Genomic DNA, 13,236 nt, shown 5'->3' with positions numbered 1-13,236 from the left:
CCAATTACTGAAGCCCCAAGCAGGCACCACTCTTATTCTAATGCTATGTGGGTGTTTCAATAATGCAGCCTTTTAGCGCTGTTCATCTGCATGTGCAAGCTCACGCTCTCTCTCCAGTAAGGTCTGTGTTTTCTATTGAATGTAAAGAAGGTGGCTGTGCACTGACAGGGTAGAAACACACTTGTGAAATCACCCTGGGTGTATGCGACACGTGCCAGCTAGCGTGCTAGAAAAAAGCATCAGCAGTGAAAGGCTTCCAAAGACATCCATTTTCACCCCTTTGATACAGCTAAGTTTGGCTGGTAACCCTCACCAGACAGCCATTTGATTCAGGAGCAATTCATTCATGTCAAGGTCAGCACTTTTCTCACCAGGGACAATGAAAATCCCCAAACTGTGAAGTACAGTTGAACATGACCAGTGAATGCAGCATGAGCGACTGCTGTTGGAATCAAGAGCCCAACATTTAGCTTCAGGCAGTCATTTACGGACATATCCACATCCATTAGTATACTTTAAAGTCATCACTTGGCTATATCAAAATATTGTGTAATTTAAATAGTAGCACCCATTTTCATGTTGATGATGCAGCCGTTTATCATAATGCTCACCCATTAGCTTGGCTAATGAACAACTGCAACTTGCTTTGACAAGTCCCAAAACAGTGTTGTTTTAAATGCATGTAAAATTAAATGTATGTTGATTTCCAAAATGAGAACTGATTACCTCAATTTGAGACATTATCAAAATGTGACCTTCTCTCTCTCTGTAAGAAAAGTGCGTCATTTACTCCTGTTTATTCATAAAGCCATTTTATCTCACTTTTCTCACAAGGAAATCTTAACAGAATCAAACTTGTTCTCTAGATTAACTATAGCACACAAAATAAATACAGCACTTGGGAAGCATATCCATCCTCCTGGTATTTACAACAGATTTTTATAAACTTAAAAATCTTAATTGAAGTCCACAAGCTGAGCAACAGCTGACAGAAGGGTACTTACTGTATATCTAAGCATACCTCCCTCATCTCTCATCACTGATACACACAGATGCAGCGTGCAACCTTACGACAGCAGCCACGACAAAGTAGTGACAAAGCAGCTAAGTACACTCGACTGAGAGAAACTGGGATTAAACAACTCTGACTACACTGTGCTGAGAAAAGTCTCTAATTGTCTCTTGAATTATAAAATCAATACAAAAAATTAAAAAAAGAATTAAGGCTGATACGGATATTTGAAAGTATTACATGATTTACATATTTTTTACGTCATGGCCTCAACTGCTAATAGGCCTTTTAGACAAAGGACATTTTTTACACAGTAGGAAAGGTACATAATAATCAAACTGATAATGGTTGCTACAGTTTCAGCGTCCTGGTATTGTGCATGATGGCTCACTATCATACTGTCATGACTTACTGGGACACTTAAATAGAGCGGAACCATTGTTAAAGGTCCCATGGCATGAAAATGTCACTTTATGAGTTTATTTTACATTAATATGAGTTCCCCCAGCCTGCCTATGGTCCCCCAGTGGCTAGAAATGGCGAAAGGTGTAAACCGAGCCCTGGGTATCTTGCTCTACCTTTGAGAAAATGAAAAAGCTCAGATGGGCCGATCTGGAAGGTTACCTCCCCTTTCTCTGCTTTGCCCGCCCAGAGAATTTGGCCCACCCATGAGAGAGAGAGAGACATCATGGCTTTCAAACGAGCAAAGTGGCAGTTGGTCAAGGCCACACCCACACTCTCCACCTTGCCCCCCCCCCTCCTCCTCCTCAGTAGCTACAGACACAGAAATGGCACATACTAAGGAAAGCTCATTGTGCGACTGGCTCTAGTGGCTGTAATTCTGCACAAAGGCTGAATTTCATGAAAGAGACTTCAGATACAGTATTAGGGGACCACTAAGGTCTATATAAAAGCATCCAAAGAGCACCATATCATGGGACCTTTAATGTTATTAGTAACACCTGTTCCTACTGTAACATAGAAATTGCTGCCGAGAAAAAGGTATTGTGTCTTGGTGTCAATTAAAAACTAACACTCAAAAGATACATTTAAATACTGTAATGTCTGGTCCAACTGCTAAGTGTCTCAGCATGTCTCAGTTAGCCATGGTGGCTGCGGTCTGTTCATCAGCCCCTCCGCCTTGCAGAAATGTGGATTTTCTGGCTCTAGTAAATACCAAGATGGTGGCAAATGGTAAACCTAAATTGAGGCTTTAATGGTTAAATAATACATAATATATAATGGGGGATATTCATGTTTTTCTACAGCTTGTATGTGACAGGTGGAGATAATTCTAGGTGCCTAAAGCTGGAAAAGGCAGGGGAGGAGGGGGCTAAAAGAGATTTTGTTCCTGGGGAGAAGATGGTCATAAATCCGAGCTACACCCCTTGCTCTTTCTATATGTTAAGACAAGCCAGTAATTATAAACTCAACTATACTATAACGTTATACATATCATGTTACCCTTTCCAAATTCGAGTCATTTCCTAGCCATGGTTTGTTGTGTTGTTACCAACATAAACGCACTAACGTTCCACACATTATTCACATTATATAACGTTAATATCTAACTTTACCTGCTGCTTCCCTCACCCATTCAGCTAAGTTAGCTCCTAGCCGAACGTTAGCTTACCAATTCCGTGCTAGCAAAGATGAGTCGGGACTTTCTGGTCACAGTAACGTTAACATTAGCATCAGATGGAAATGGATGTCAGGGTTATGAAATAAACATTAAAGGTGGATACGGTTTATATAAAAAGGCGATAAAGTACCCATGTCTGTGGCGTCCATCCCGTAGCTAACACCAACGACGGTGTCCCCATCATCGGATGCTGTGGCCCCGGACAGAGGGCTCCCGTCCCTGGCCTCGGACAGCCCGACCGCTCCCTCGGCTGCTGCTTCCATTCAGCCTCCCGGAGGAAAAACAGGAAAGCCCTCCGTACGAAAGATTCAGAGCGACGGCGCGATCCCGGTGAGAGGAAGGACAATGCGTTTTTTGATGTGTAGCAATAATCAAACGGAGGAATATGTGATAGTTATCCGCGAGGGTCCCTTCATCTGTGCGGTGTTTCCTCACGACGGCGGAACAGCGTCCGCTCCTCTCAGGTCGGTTGCACCGCACTTGCTGCTGCTGCCTGGTTTTTGTGCTGGACAGTGTGTCTCCCTCTGCAGGAGGCCGAGGGATCTGCAGCCAGGAGCTCAGCGTGTCCTCCCGGAGGCTCTTTATCACATGCAGAGGTCAGCTTGAACTGGTGGAGTCTGAGTGGTTGCGTTACATTTAACACGGGCTCTCAATCTCAATCCGTCTGGTGAGTCAAACACCTCTTAGTCATATCTTTTACTCTATTTGTGCTCCAAAAACGTATACAGAAACAAGTAGGCTAGTTGTCAGCTAGAGAGATGGTTAACTGGTCAATTGGGTCTTAATGAAAAAATGGCTCAAGTCTCATGCTGGCTCTGGCCTTTTGACTTCTGCATCTTAATCGTAGTTTTTTAATGTAACTTTTTAACATCTTATATTGCATACATAGCCTTGACTAAATGTATTAGGTTTTTGGCTCATAACAGCAGGTGTTTCCCTTTATTCAAGTGCTAGATGTGTTTACCTCCTCAAAGCAAACTGTATATGTATCATAACTTTGTCTGTCAACTGTGTCTGTACTATGAATCCAATATCCAAAAGATAAGACATGATACATTTTTCTACCCAGAAAAACAAATCAGTTTCATTTTAAGCTCTTGCGCTCACTCATGAGCAGTTTTCGGACACACTAGCTTTCATTTTTCAGTATGACAGAAAAATAGATTTTCTGTCTTTTTTTTTTTACCATTCTCATTATACAGAATGAAAGATCATTGTGCGCAACAATAGCTCAGGACTAAACACATCTCTTCTACAAAGAACATCAATAAAATACAATATAATATAACTTGGAAAATGCCAATGTTTTCCTGACGGACAAAGATTACAGACTAGAATACCATTAGAGCAAAATCTTAGTGCATTTTATTATGAAAACAATGCCACACATTAATCTACTAACACCATTAATAATGTATTTCAGGATCACTTCTCTCCAGAGAACCAAATAAATGCAAGCTTGGTCATCCTCCCAGGTGGTTTGCACGCCATATTCATCAGGTCTGCTCTGTCCGCCATGCGGGTTTATGAACAAACCGTCACTGGTCTGGGGTGGACCCAAACTATATTCACTGGTGCTTGGAGAGGCAGAGAAAGGAGCTAAAAGGGCAGAGGATCAGTGAGGCATCGATCATCCATTAGGTATTTACAAGTATCGGGGAAGATCCTTCTCCACCACCTGGAAAGAAAGCGTAGAAAGAGTACAAGTTGACATCCATTGTGTGAATGAAAGTATATTAACACCTGGACAGACATCACAATACACACATAGTATGTGGAGTTACAGCTATAGTAACATACAAATCTTGCACTGTTTTTGTGCGAATTGTGGACTAGAAATAATGTCAGCTTAGTGTCCTCTCTCACTCTTTCCTTTTTGAATATTCATTCAACGTATTCATCTCATTTGCTTTACCTTATTCATATTCACAACAGCAGAACTTTTTTTTTTCTGTACACAATGTTATATCTGGACAGTAAATAAAAAGATGTGTACAATAACAGAAAAAGTCAGTGTCACCAGGCCTCTGAAGAAAAAAAGCCACATGAGATAAATAGAAAGTGTGCTACAGTCAAGCTATACACACACTATAGTATCGGTGGCAAAGGAAGACGTTTGTACATACACTGGGATCATCCATGGGTCCATATCTCTTCACTACCTGACCTTCTCTGTTGATCAAAAACTAAAGAGAAAGAGGAAACATAGAATACTCAAATACAGTGAAAATGAAATTCATGAACAAAGAATTATTTTCGGTTTTACTTTAAGAATTAAAAACTTGTATGGTACATGTACAGGTATTCTGTACGCTATTTGTAAACACACTATAGAAAAGGGGCATGTGCTTAGCACTGATATATCTATGAGCATTGATGTACAAGAATACAGTAATAGATGAAATACATAATAAATAACTGATATGAAATATTTACCTTGGTGAAATTCCACTTGATACTACTGCAGGAATGAAAAAAACAACAATCATATGTTAGAAAATAATCACTGAGTAAATGATGATGGTCAATAATTGATTTAGGGGGTCTGGCTCCATTTTAATCAAAAACATATTTACCAGTTTGTGGATGATGTCATTATAGTATCAATATGCCTGTAATATCACCACTTACTTTCCCATGAAGCCTTTCCCGTTAGGCTGGTGTTTCAGCCACTTCCACAAAGGATGAGCGGTGTCCCCGTTCACATCAATCTTACCGAACATGTCAAACTGAGCGTTGTAGGAATGGGCAAAATCCTTGATCTGAGTTTCGTTGCCGGGCTCCTTCAAAGTAAAACAAGTTGAGAGAAATAATTAATATAACTGGTCAGCACTATTTAAGCCCTACTACTACTACTACTACTACTAATAATAATAATAATGTATACTTTATTAATCCCGCAAGGGGAAATTACAATGTTTTCACTCTTACACACAGGCCTGAATTACACACACATGCTCAGTACCTCTACATGCACTAATGGAGAGATGTCAGAGTGAGGGGGGCTGCCCATCAGAGGTGCCCAGAGCAGTTGGGGGTTCGAACTAGCACCTCTCCAGCTACCAGTCCACCACCGTACATTTGGTCCGTATGGGGACTTGAACCCTCCGGTTCCCAACCCAACTTCCTACTGACTGAGCTACTGCCACCCCAAAACCAATGCCGATAAAGCAAAAGTTGGCTTAATTTACAACAATATCAGGGTTTTCCCTGCATAGAGGAATTTTTGAGGTTTTAGCCAGCCCCCAAGGAAAATCACCAGCACCAAAATGATAAGAATTAAAAAAAAGAAATAGCAATTTCAATCCTCTCCGAATGTGTTTAGGAGCAATTTACCAAATAACCATTGAACAAGCAGAACATAAACTTGAATATGAGAGCTAAACTCAGTTGTATCTCCAAAGTCAGTCTGTATTGAACCCTCCCACTGATTGCACCGGCAGTATTTAAATATTCATATTTTTTTAACCAGTTTTGTTAATGTTGGTTTTATTTACATTACATACATTTTTGTTTATCAAATTGTCAGAAATAACAGCAAAATGCATAGATTTTTGTCAAATAAGGTAACACAGACTCATTGCCTTTCTGTATGCGGACCAATCACGCTTACTGTCGTGCATAGTCCCCCCCACCCCCAAAGGCCCTTTCTGAGCCAGGAAAAACCCTGATTATGTTGATTTCCCTTAGATACATCCTTGGCAAATATCATGGTTATACAATGTTTTATGAATAAACTCTTCCATCTTTATCAGTAAAGAATACACTGTAAGGTCTCATCTAGACTGTTTTGTAATTTGATCTTGTTGTTTCACATTCCCAGTCATATGACATTTTCAGGTCACAAGTTTGGACTTGTTCTAACATTGTGCTTTAACAAAACACACATGCACACACTCTTTCTGTGTCTAAGAATTAATTTGTTGCTTGTAAATTAGATTAAATTATGGTACATACTAGTATATAAATCTGATATAGGATTCATTTGATTTGTTGACCAAAATGTGACAATGTTTACATAAAAATTCAATTAAATACTAATTCCAAAAACAACACTTATAAGTAACGTACCTGGTTCCCAAACTGGTTAGAAGGGAAGGCAAGGATGCTTAAACCTCTCTCAGCGTACGTAGCGTGCATTGCCGCAAACTGAGAGTAGTTTACTGGGGTTTTGCCTCATTTAGAGGCAACATTGGTGATGATGACAACATTCCCCCTGAAAATACAAAGAGGCACACATACATCATTTTTGGTGATGGTAGGCTTATGTATTAGGATCCTGTAGCACATTTAGGGAGAGAATATGTCTTAGAAATGTACCTGTATTTTTCCAAGGAAACCAAATTGCCATCAATATCTGTTGCTGAGAAGTTATAAATAGACGTGGCCGTCTGCCAGTCCTCTGTCGGAGCAGACTGTAAGGGGAGAAAAAAATTGAGTGATGGAAGCTTACTTTTAAAATGCACATAAGATAACAATCTATATATGGTTTTAAAATAAAATAAATGAAAATAAAATAAAGAACACATCCAATCATTCCACAAAATCTGACATTGTCCAAAAGCAAGCTCCAGTACTGCAACATAAGTTCTCCTCTCATTTGTTCTTACCATAGCCTGCAGCAGGACACAGAAGAGGACAGTGGACCCTATCAGGTGCATGACTGCCCTTCAATAAGATCCTCTAAAGGCAGAAAGCGTTCAAATCTGTAGACCCCCTGAGCGACTTCAGCTACACTGTCAGACCACAATCCCACTACTGGGAGAGAACACACGACCCGCTGCCCTCATGTACAGGGAGCGGCTGATCACATCAGAAAAATCCACATCAGAAAAGCACATGTAGTGCAGTCCACAGTCCACAACCTTATCAAGAAAGTTATGAAAGCTAAAAAGTAGGCCATGTGGGGTTGAGACTCATGTGACCAGGGCAAAGGCCAACAGTCTGAAGAAACATAAACTCATTATGTAATGTGCTTAATATTGCAATGAAAAACAAAAAGTTACATCAGTGAATGAGCACACATAACCTCCTAAATATTACCCCATCATTAAAATCCCCAAAACACTTGTTCATTCTACCAAATAATCACAATCTGGGAAAACAACAGAGTTGGTGTTTCAAGCAATTACAAAATACTAATTTATGTAACAGCTCTGTACCATGTACTTCTCCAGAACATCTAGCATGCCAGCACAATATGGTATTACAGCAGTAGAAGCACCAGGCAAAGCATTGCACAATATGGGCAACACACAGATCTGATTATTTCACAATTTTCTGGTTACGTGGGAATCCTGCTTCATGGCTTTGACAAATGGTTACAATATATACACATCACTCCATTAAAATCTTTACAGATACTTTACTGTATGAAAATCAAATCAATCAAAATATACAATTAAGGGCGCTCGGATGGCTCGGTTGGTGGAGCGGGCGCCCATGTGTGGGGGTTTGCTCCTCGACGCAGCGGCCAGGGTTCGGCTCCGACCTGCGGCCCTTTACTGCATGTCATTCCCCCCTCTCTCTCCCCTTTCATGTCTTCTGCTGTCCTATCAAAATAAAGGCTGAAAATGCCCCCCCCCCCAAAAAAAGAAAATATATATATATATATATATATATATATATATATATATATATATATATACAAAATTAAGTAAACAAATAAATATTGTCATGGAAATGACGAATGAAATATGTTTTGAGAGGGAGAATGAAGACAAAACTACTTCTAGCAGGAGTCCCCTTCATATTCAATACCTGTATTTTTGGTAAACTGGTTTACAAAAGGTGGAAAGTAGGCTACCTAAGTACATTTCTACTCAAGTAATGTATTTACGTACAACTTTCACTTTACACATAGTTCCTAGTTTCTTTTATATTTCATTATGATAGTTTGTGAGATTTAGTTGCCTAAAAGATTCTGTTAAGCTAAAATTATATATTTTTTTGCTTATATAATACAATTTCAGTTGTAACGGACAACGACCTTGTGTTTTAAACCCTCTCAATGTATGTATGTTGCTGTATTTCTAAGACTGATAAGCCTATCAGCTGATACCAGCAGACAGATGGAGGGGGCTGATCCAGAAACATCCAGTGGTACAAACCACACTCATATGTAACTTTTTCACACTGCAACACCCTCAATTAGCTGATACGCAGTATACTAAAGTGCGCTGCCTGTGTAACGTTAGTGCACCACCAGGCGGTTGATGAACTGCATGAGAAAGAGTTTGTTTTCGGATATGTTATGCAAAGTCACGAGTATTTACATATACAGACAGTATCTTTACCAAAAAATCACTCATTGTTGATGTAGAATTGGCGAAGGGAAACCAGTGATTGTTACAGTTGTCGATAATAGCCTGACATCACTGTTTACGGAAATTAGAAATCACAGGAGCACGCACACCACACACATACCAAGTACTTTACGTTACGTTACCGTTGAGGATAAAATCAAGTACAGTACCATCGTTAGTAGTACTCCACTGCTCGCCACAGCCCCAAACGTCAAAATAGCAAATAACGGCCTCATTTTTTATATAGGAGAGGCCACATGTATTCAAATATAGCTGCACTGTAGCTGCTAATCCCGCACGACTCCGCCCTGCGGTTTGTTGTGAAACAGCGGTGGGTGGGCACCGGAAACAGGAAACAACAACACCGTCTGAATACAACCATTATTTTAAAATATATTATTATTATTATCACCACTGTTATTATAGCATAACCTAATGGTTATAATTATAATAATTATTATTATTATTGTTATTTTTATTATACAGACAATAATGAAAGCAAAGATGCAAGTCAGTATTTTGTCAAAATCCACCCACACGTCACGTCATCAGCTTGCGTCAACAAAACGTGCGTCGCACACCCCTGGTTTGGCGTTTGGTCGCTGTGTGTACCCGCAAGTGAGAAAGTGATAAATTAACAAAAATAAACTTTAGATTGAATCTAGAGCAAGTGGAACGATATGGATGACGAAGAGGAAACATACAGGCTATGGAAGATTCGTAAAACCATCATGCAGGTGCGTTTGTTTTGAATGTTTTTTTTTTAGCTTTCTAACTTAGCATGTAGCTTAGCTAGCTAAACCAGAGGTTCCGCTCTGTAATGTTGGATACATGAGGTTTTCGATCGTAAGTGTAGGGTAGTTTATCGGCTTTGTATTGATACGCTATTTGTTTGTACCTGATGATTTTGTCAGTGTAATTTAACAGCAGCTGGCCCCGAGTAACTAGCTTTGCAGGATAACTGCGTTAGTTCATTTTTTTCAGGAAGCACTAGATTCTGTCTGCGAAACATTACGTTACCATTTACCAGGACTGAGAGACGTAAGCACTAAATAAAGACATGGCATCAAGGCAGAAACCTACTTTGCCTTATAATTGCTGTTAGATGTCAGCACCTAAACGGTCTTAAGAGCGAAGAGCTGCCCGACGGCCGTAGTCTGTTCTAGTTTGCTTTTTGAATACTGTGTGATGGTTTGTCCTGGGCACTCACTGACTTGATGGTCTCACCTTCACACCCTCAGCTGTGTCATGACAGAGGCTACCTGGTGACACAGGACGAGTTGGATCAGACACTGGATGAGTTTAAGAGTCAGTTTGGAGACAAGCCCAGCGAGGGTCGCCCCAGGCGCACAGACCTCACTGTGCTGGTGGCACACAACGATGACCCAACCGACCAGATGTTTGTTTTCTTTCCTGGTAGGTTAAAACCTATTATTAGATAGAATACTAGGTGGCTAGCAGTCATTTATTATATATATATATATATATATATATATATATATATATATACACATACATACATATATATATATATATATATATATACACATACATACATACATACATACATATATACACATACACATACATACATACACACATACATACATACATACATACATACATACACACACACACACACACACACACACACACACACACACACAAATTGTACTGGAACTAAAAATGAGGCCAGTATATAATATTAAGTAGTGAGTTAAACTGTGTTGCGCATTGTATTTATGGCTATGCAGCTGCGTGGTATTATTAAGTCTTCACTTTTCAGAGGAGCCCAAGGTGGGAATCAAGACGATTAAGATGTACTGTCAGAGGATGCAGGAGGAGAACATCACACGAGCGATCATTGTTGTTCAAATGGGCATGACACCGTCCGCCAAACAGGTAAATATTCTACATTGTAACCAAGCAAACACAAAAATGTATATAAAATGGATTAAACATGTGATTTCTGATCATGTCTTGTAATTATGCTGTGACTATCTTGCTGTTTCACTTTCTTTCCGTTTTGGATCTTGCTCTCCTGGATAACATATTTAACAAAATGTCTCCTTAACAGTCTCTAGTTGACATGGCACCCAAATATATATTGGAACAGTTTCTACAACAGGAGCTGCTTATTAACATCACAGAGCACGAGGTAAACAACAGACTGATACGTCCATTGTATTAAAATGCCATTGAAACTATAAATTACCTTTCAGACTATGCCTCAGATGTAGAATTACATTTTTGTTTTGGATTCTTTTTTTTTGTGTTTCAGCTTGTTCCAGAGCACATTGTGATGACAAAAGAGGAACTGACTGAACTTCTGGCAAGATAGTATCCTTACACACACTGCAATAATGCATGTCACAATGATTTGCCTGCAGAAAATGCACCTGGGCATCTTCAGAATACTTACTATTTGTAATAAAGTATGACCTATCAGTTGATTTACCTAAAGACCACCATCAAGCTGTATTTAGTGTCTTTATGAGACTCAACTCTAAAATATGCATTTGTAATCCTCCCTTAACATTTTTACCTCAGTAAATTAAAGGAAAGTCAGTTGCCTAGGATCCAGGCTGGGGACCCTGTGGCTCGCTACTTTGGCTTGAAAAGAGGACAGGTAACACATCTAGGAGACACTTTTTATTACATGGTGCTGTGTATTTGATCTTGGGGTTCCTCAAATAGTCTCGCTTTGCCAGACCATCTTCCACACGCCGCGGAGGAGTGTCTGGCTAGTCCACACAGCATTCCGGGATGGGAGAAAAACGTGCTCTGGTTTATTGGCATTTCTTTAAACCAATCCCAATTGTCTTGGGCGGCGCTAAGCTCCGCACGGAGCCTCTGCAAAGTAGCCTTGGGAAGGAACTTGTTTTGGTGGAACGTGTACGTTCAAAAGTTGTTTTAGTTGTGCGAGAGAAAACTCAGATTGGACAGATAGCTACCTGTCTCAATTTACCATGCAGAGATCTGAGTTCTCATAAATCCACCAGAGTTTAAAATTCCAACACAAAGAAAGCGGAAGGTAACTGACAACAGGGAAAAGATGCATCCGGCGGAATTTCCTGCGGCACCCGAGCAGTCCTGGAAGTGGAACGTCGAGGATATAGACTATATCTCTAATAAATTGCTTTTCAGTAAAAGAGTGTTATCACTCAAACAGATTTAGACCCATTACTTGTTACAAGACATAACGGTTTTACGTAATTAGAATGTTATTACAACTAATGGGAATGGTGGCCAAAACTAAAAAAAAAAAGAGAGACGTAATAAACTGGACTTGTTTTAACACACCTGAAAGTTATTTGCATGTAATGTTGTTCCGTAGCTGTAATTTACATGAACCTCTACCCATATGCAAATACAAGAAACGTGTTCAGTCTTCTATTTTTCTACAATTTCTCCAGGTAGTAAAGATCATCAGACCTAGTGAAACAGCTGGGAGGTACATCACATACAGACTGGTGCAGTGACAGACAGGTAAGGGTTACGGATACATTTGCAGTTTGTATTGAAAGGTCAAGACAGTCGCACAAATTCAGCTTATGATATTAGACTCCGATACAATTATTTATTTTTATATTCTTAGGCGTTTCTGCCTTTATTGGATAGGAAAGGGGATGATATGCAGGAAAACAGTCACAGGTCGACCTCTGCACATGTGCGCCCGCTCTACCAACTGAGTTAAGCGGCAACACAATTTTTAAGTGTTGTACAATTGCTTTATTTTTTTTGTATAGCATAATCATAAAGATCCCACGTTTGTTTTACTTTGGTTGAGGCTGTCCTGGGATTTACATGATGCCACCAGTCACAAGACTGATAAGGTAGAAGTTGTCCCATCCAAACAGTTTCAACAAAATTTATAGGAAAGTCAGATGTTTAACAGACAGCGTTTATACATGGCCACTCAGATCTAATCAGCCAAAGTGTAGCTGCTTTTAATTAACCTGCTTTGCATCTTATTTTCCAGATATTCTTCAGGATCAACATTCAGGAGGACCAGTGAAGGAAATAATGACAATGTTAATCTTTCGTCGCTCATCCTTCTGCTTTCGACGTGTTTAAATTGTAGTTTCTTTTGTAATTACTTATTTTTTAAAATAAACTATTCAAAATGGAATCAAATATTGTATTCGAGATTTCATTCACAGGTCACCTTTTGTGTACATTTAAAAAAAAATAAATAACTTCAAGCAGGGGACAGTCATAATCCTATCTACATCATGCTGTGACAGTTTTAGATGCCTACCTTCTTTTTCCTTTTG

General features: G+C 39.6%; 3 protein-coding genes across 11 annotated transcripts in view; 1 reads left to right on the top strand and 2 right to left on the bottom strand.

The window, feature by feature from the left end:
* Positions 1-3,268, bottom strand: part of pip5k1ca (phosphatidylinositol-4-phosphate 5-kinase, type I, gamma a) — a 56,424-nt gene extending 53,156 nt beyond the window's left edge. For 2 of the 7 annotated variants that reach the window (XR_005640192.1, XM_039810601.1), the window contains exon 1: positions 2,785-3,260. Coding sequence is in view for 6 of the 7 variants with exons in the window: in XM_039810601.1 (XP_039666535.1) it covers positions 2,785-2,917 (133 nt within the window). In the remaining variant the exon portion in view is untranslated. Of the gene's footprint in view, positions 1-2,784 lie in introns of all 7 variants that reach the window. The other 5 variants (XM_039810596.1, XM_039810597.1, XM_039810598.1 and 2 more) reach the window with 5 other exon arrangements.
* A 725-nt stretch (positions 3,269-3,993) lies between these two features.
* gpx4a (glutathione peroxidase 4a) lies at positions 3,994-9,287 on the bottom strand. Of its 3 annotated transcripts, none has more exons than XM_039810604.1 (7): positions 9,130-9,287; positions 6,975-7,069; positions 6,726-6,870; positions 5,286-5,437; positions 5,091-5,115; positions 4,781-4,840; positions 3,994-4,332 (listed from the first exon to the last, which is right to left on the bottom strand). In XM_039810604.1, exons 1-7 carry the CDS (start codon positions 9,193-9,195, stop codon positions 4,300-4,302), a joined length of 576 nt encoding a protein of 191 aa, XP_039666538.1. In that variant the 5' UTR covers positions 9,196-9,287; the 3' UTR covers positions 3,994-4,299. The 3 variants fall into 3 exon arrangements, with proteins under 3 accessions (XP_039666538.1, XP_039666537.1, XP_039666539.1); XM_039810603.1 differs by having other exon boundaries at positions 9,103-9,285; XM_039810605.1 differs by lacking the exon at positions 9,130-9,287 and adding an exon at positions 7,265-7,520.
* A 225-nt stretch (positions 9,288-9,512) lies between these two features.
* polr2eb (RNA polymerase II, I and III subunit E, b) lies at positions 9,513-13,096 on the top strand. Its single transcript, XM_039810564.1, has 8 exons — positions 9,513-9,696; positions 10,201-10,375; positions 10,746-10,861; positions 11,037-11,117; positions 11,241-11,299; positions 11,510-11,588; positions 12,376-12,448; positions 12,942-13,096. The coding sequence occupies exons 1-7, from the start codon at positions 9,640-9,642 to the stop codon at positions 12,439-12,441; spliced, it is 633 nt and encodes a 210-aa protein (XP_039666498.1). The 5' UTR covers positions 9,513-9,639; the 3' UTR covers positions 12,442-12,448; positions 12,942-13,096.
* Positions 13,097-13,236: the final 140 nt, after the last annotated feature.

Source organism: Perca fluviatilis, chromosome 9 (assembly GCF_010015445.1).
Source record: "Perca fluviatilis chromosome 9, GENO_Pfluv_1.0, whole genome shotgun sequence".
Classification (NCBI taxonomy): Eukaryota; Metazoa; Chordata; class Actinopteri; order Perciformes; family Percidae; genus Perca; species Perca fluviatilis.
This window is presented reverse-complemented; position numbering and strand designations above follow the sequence as displayed.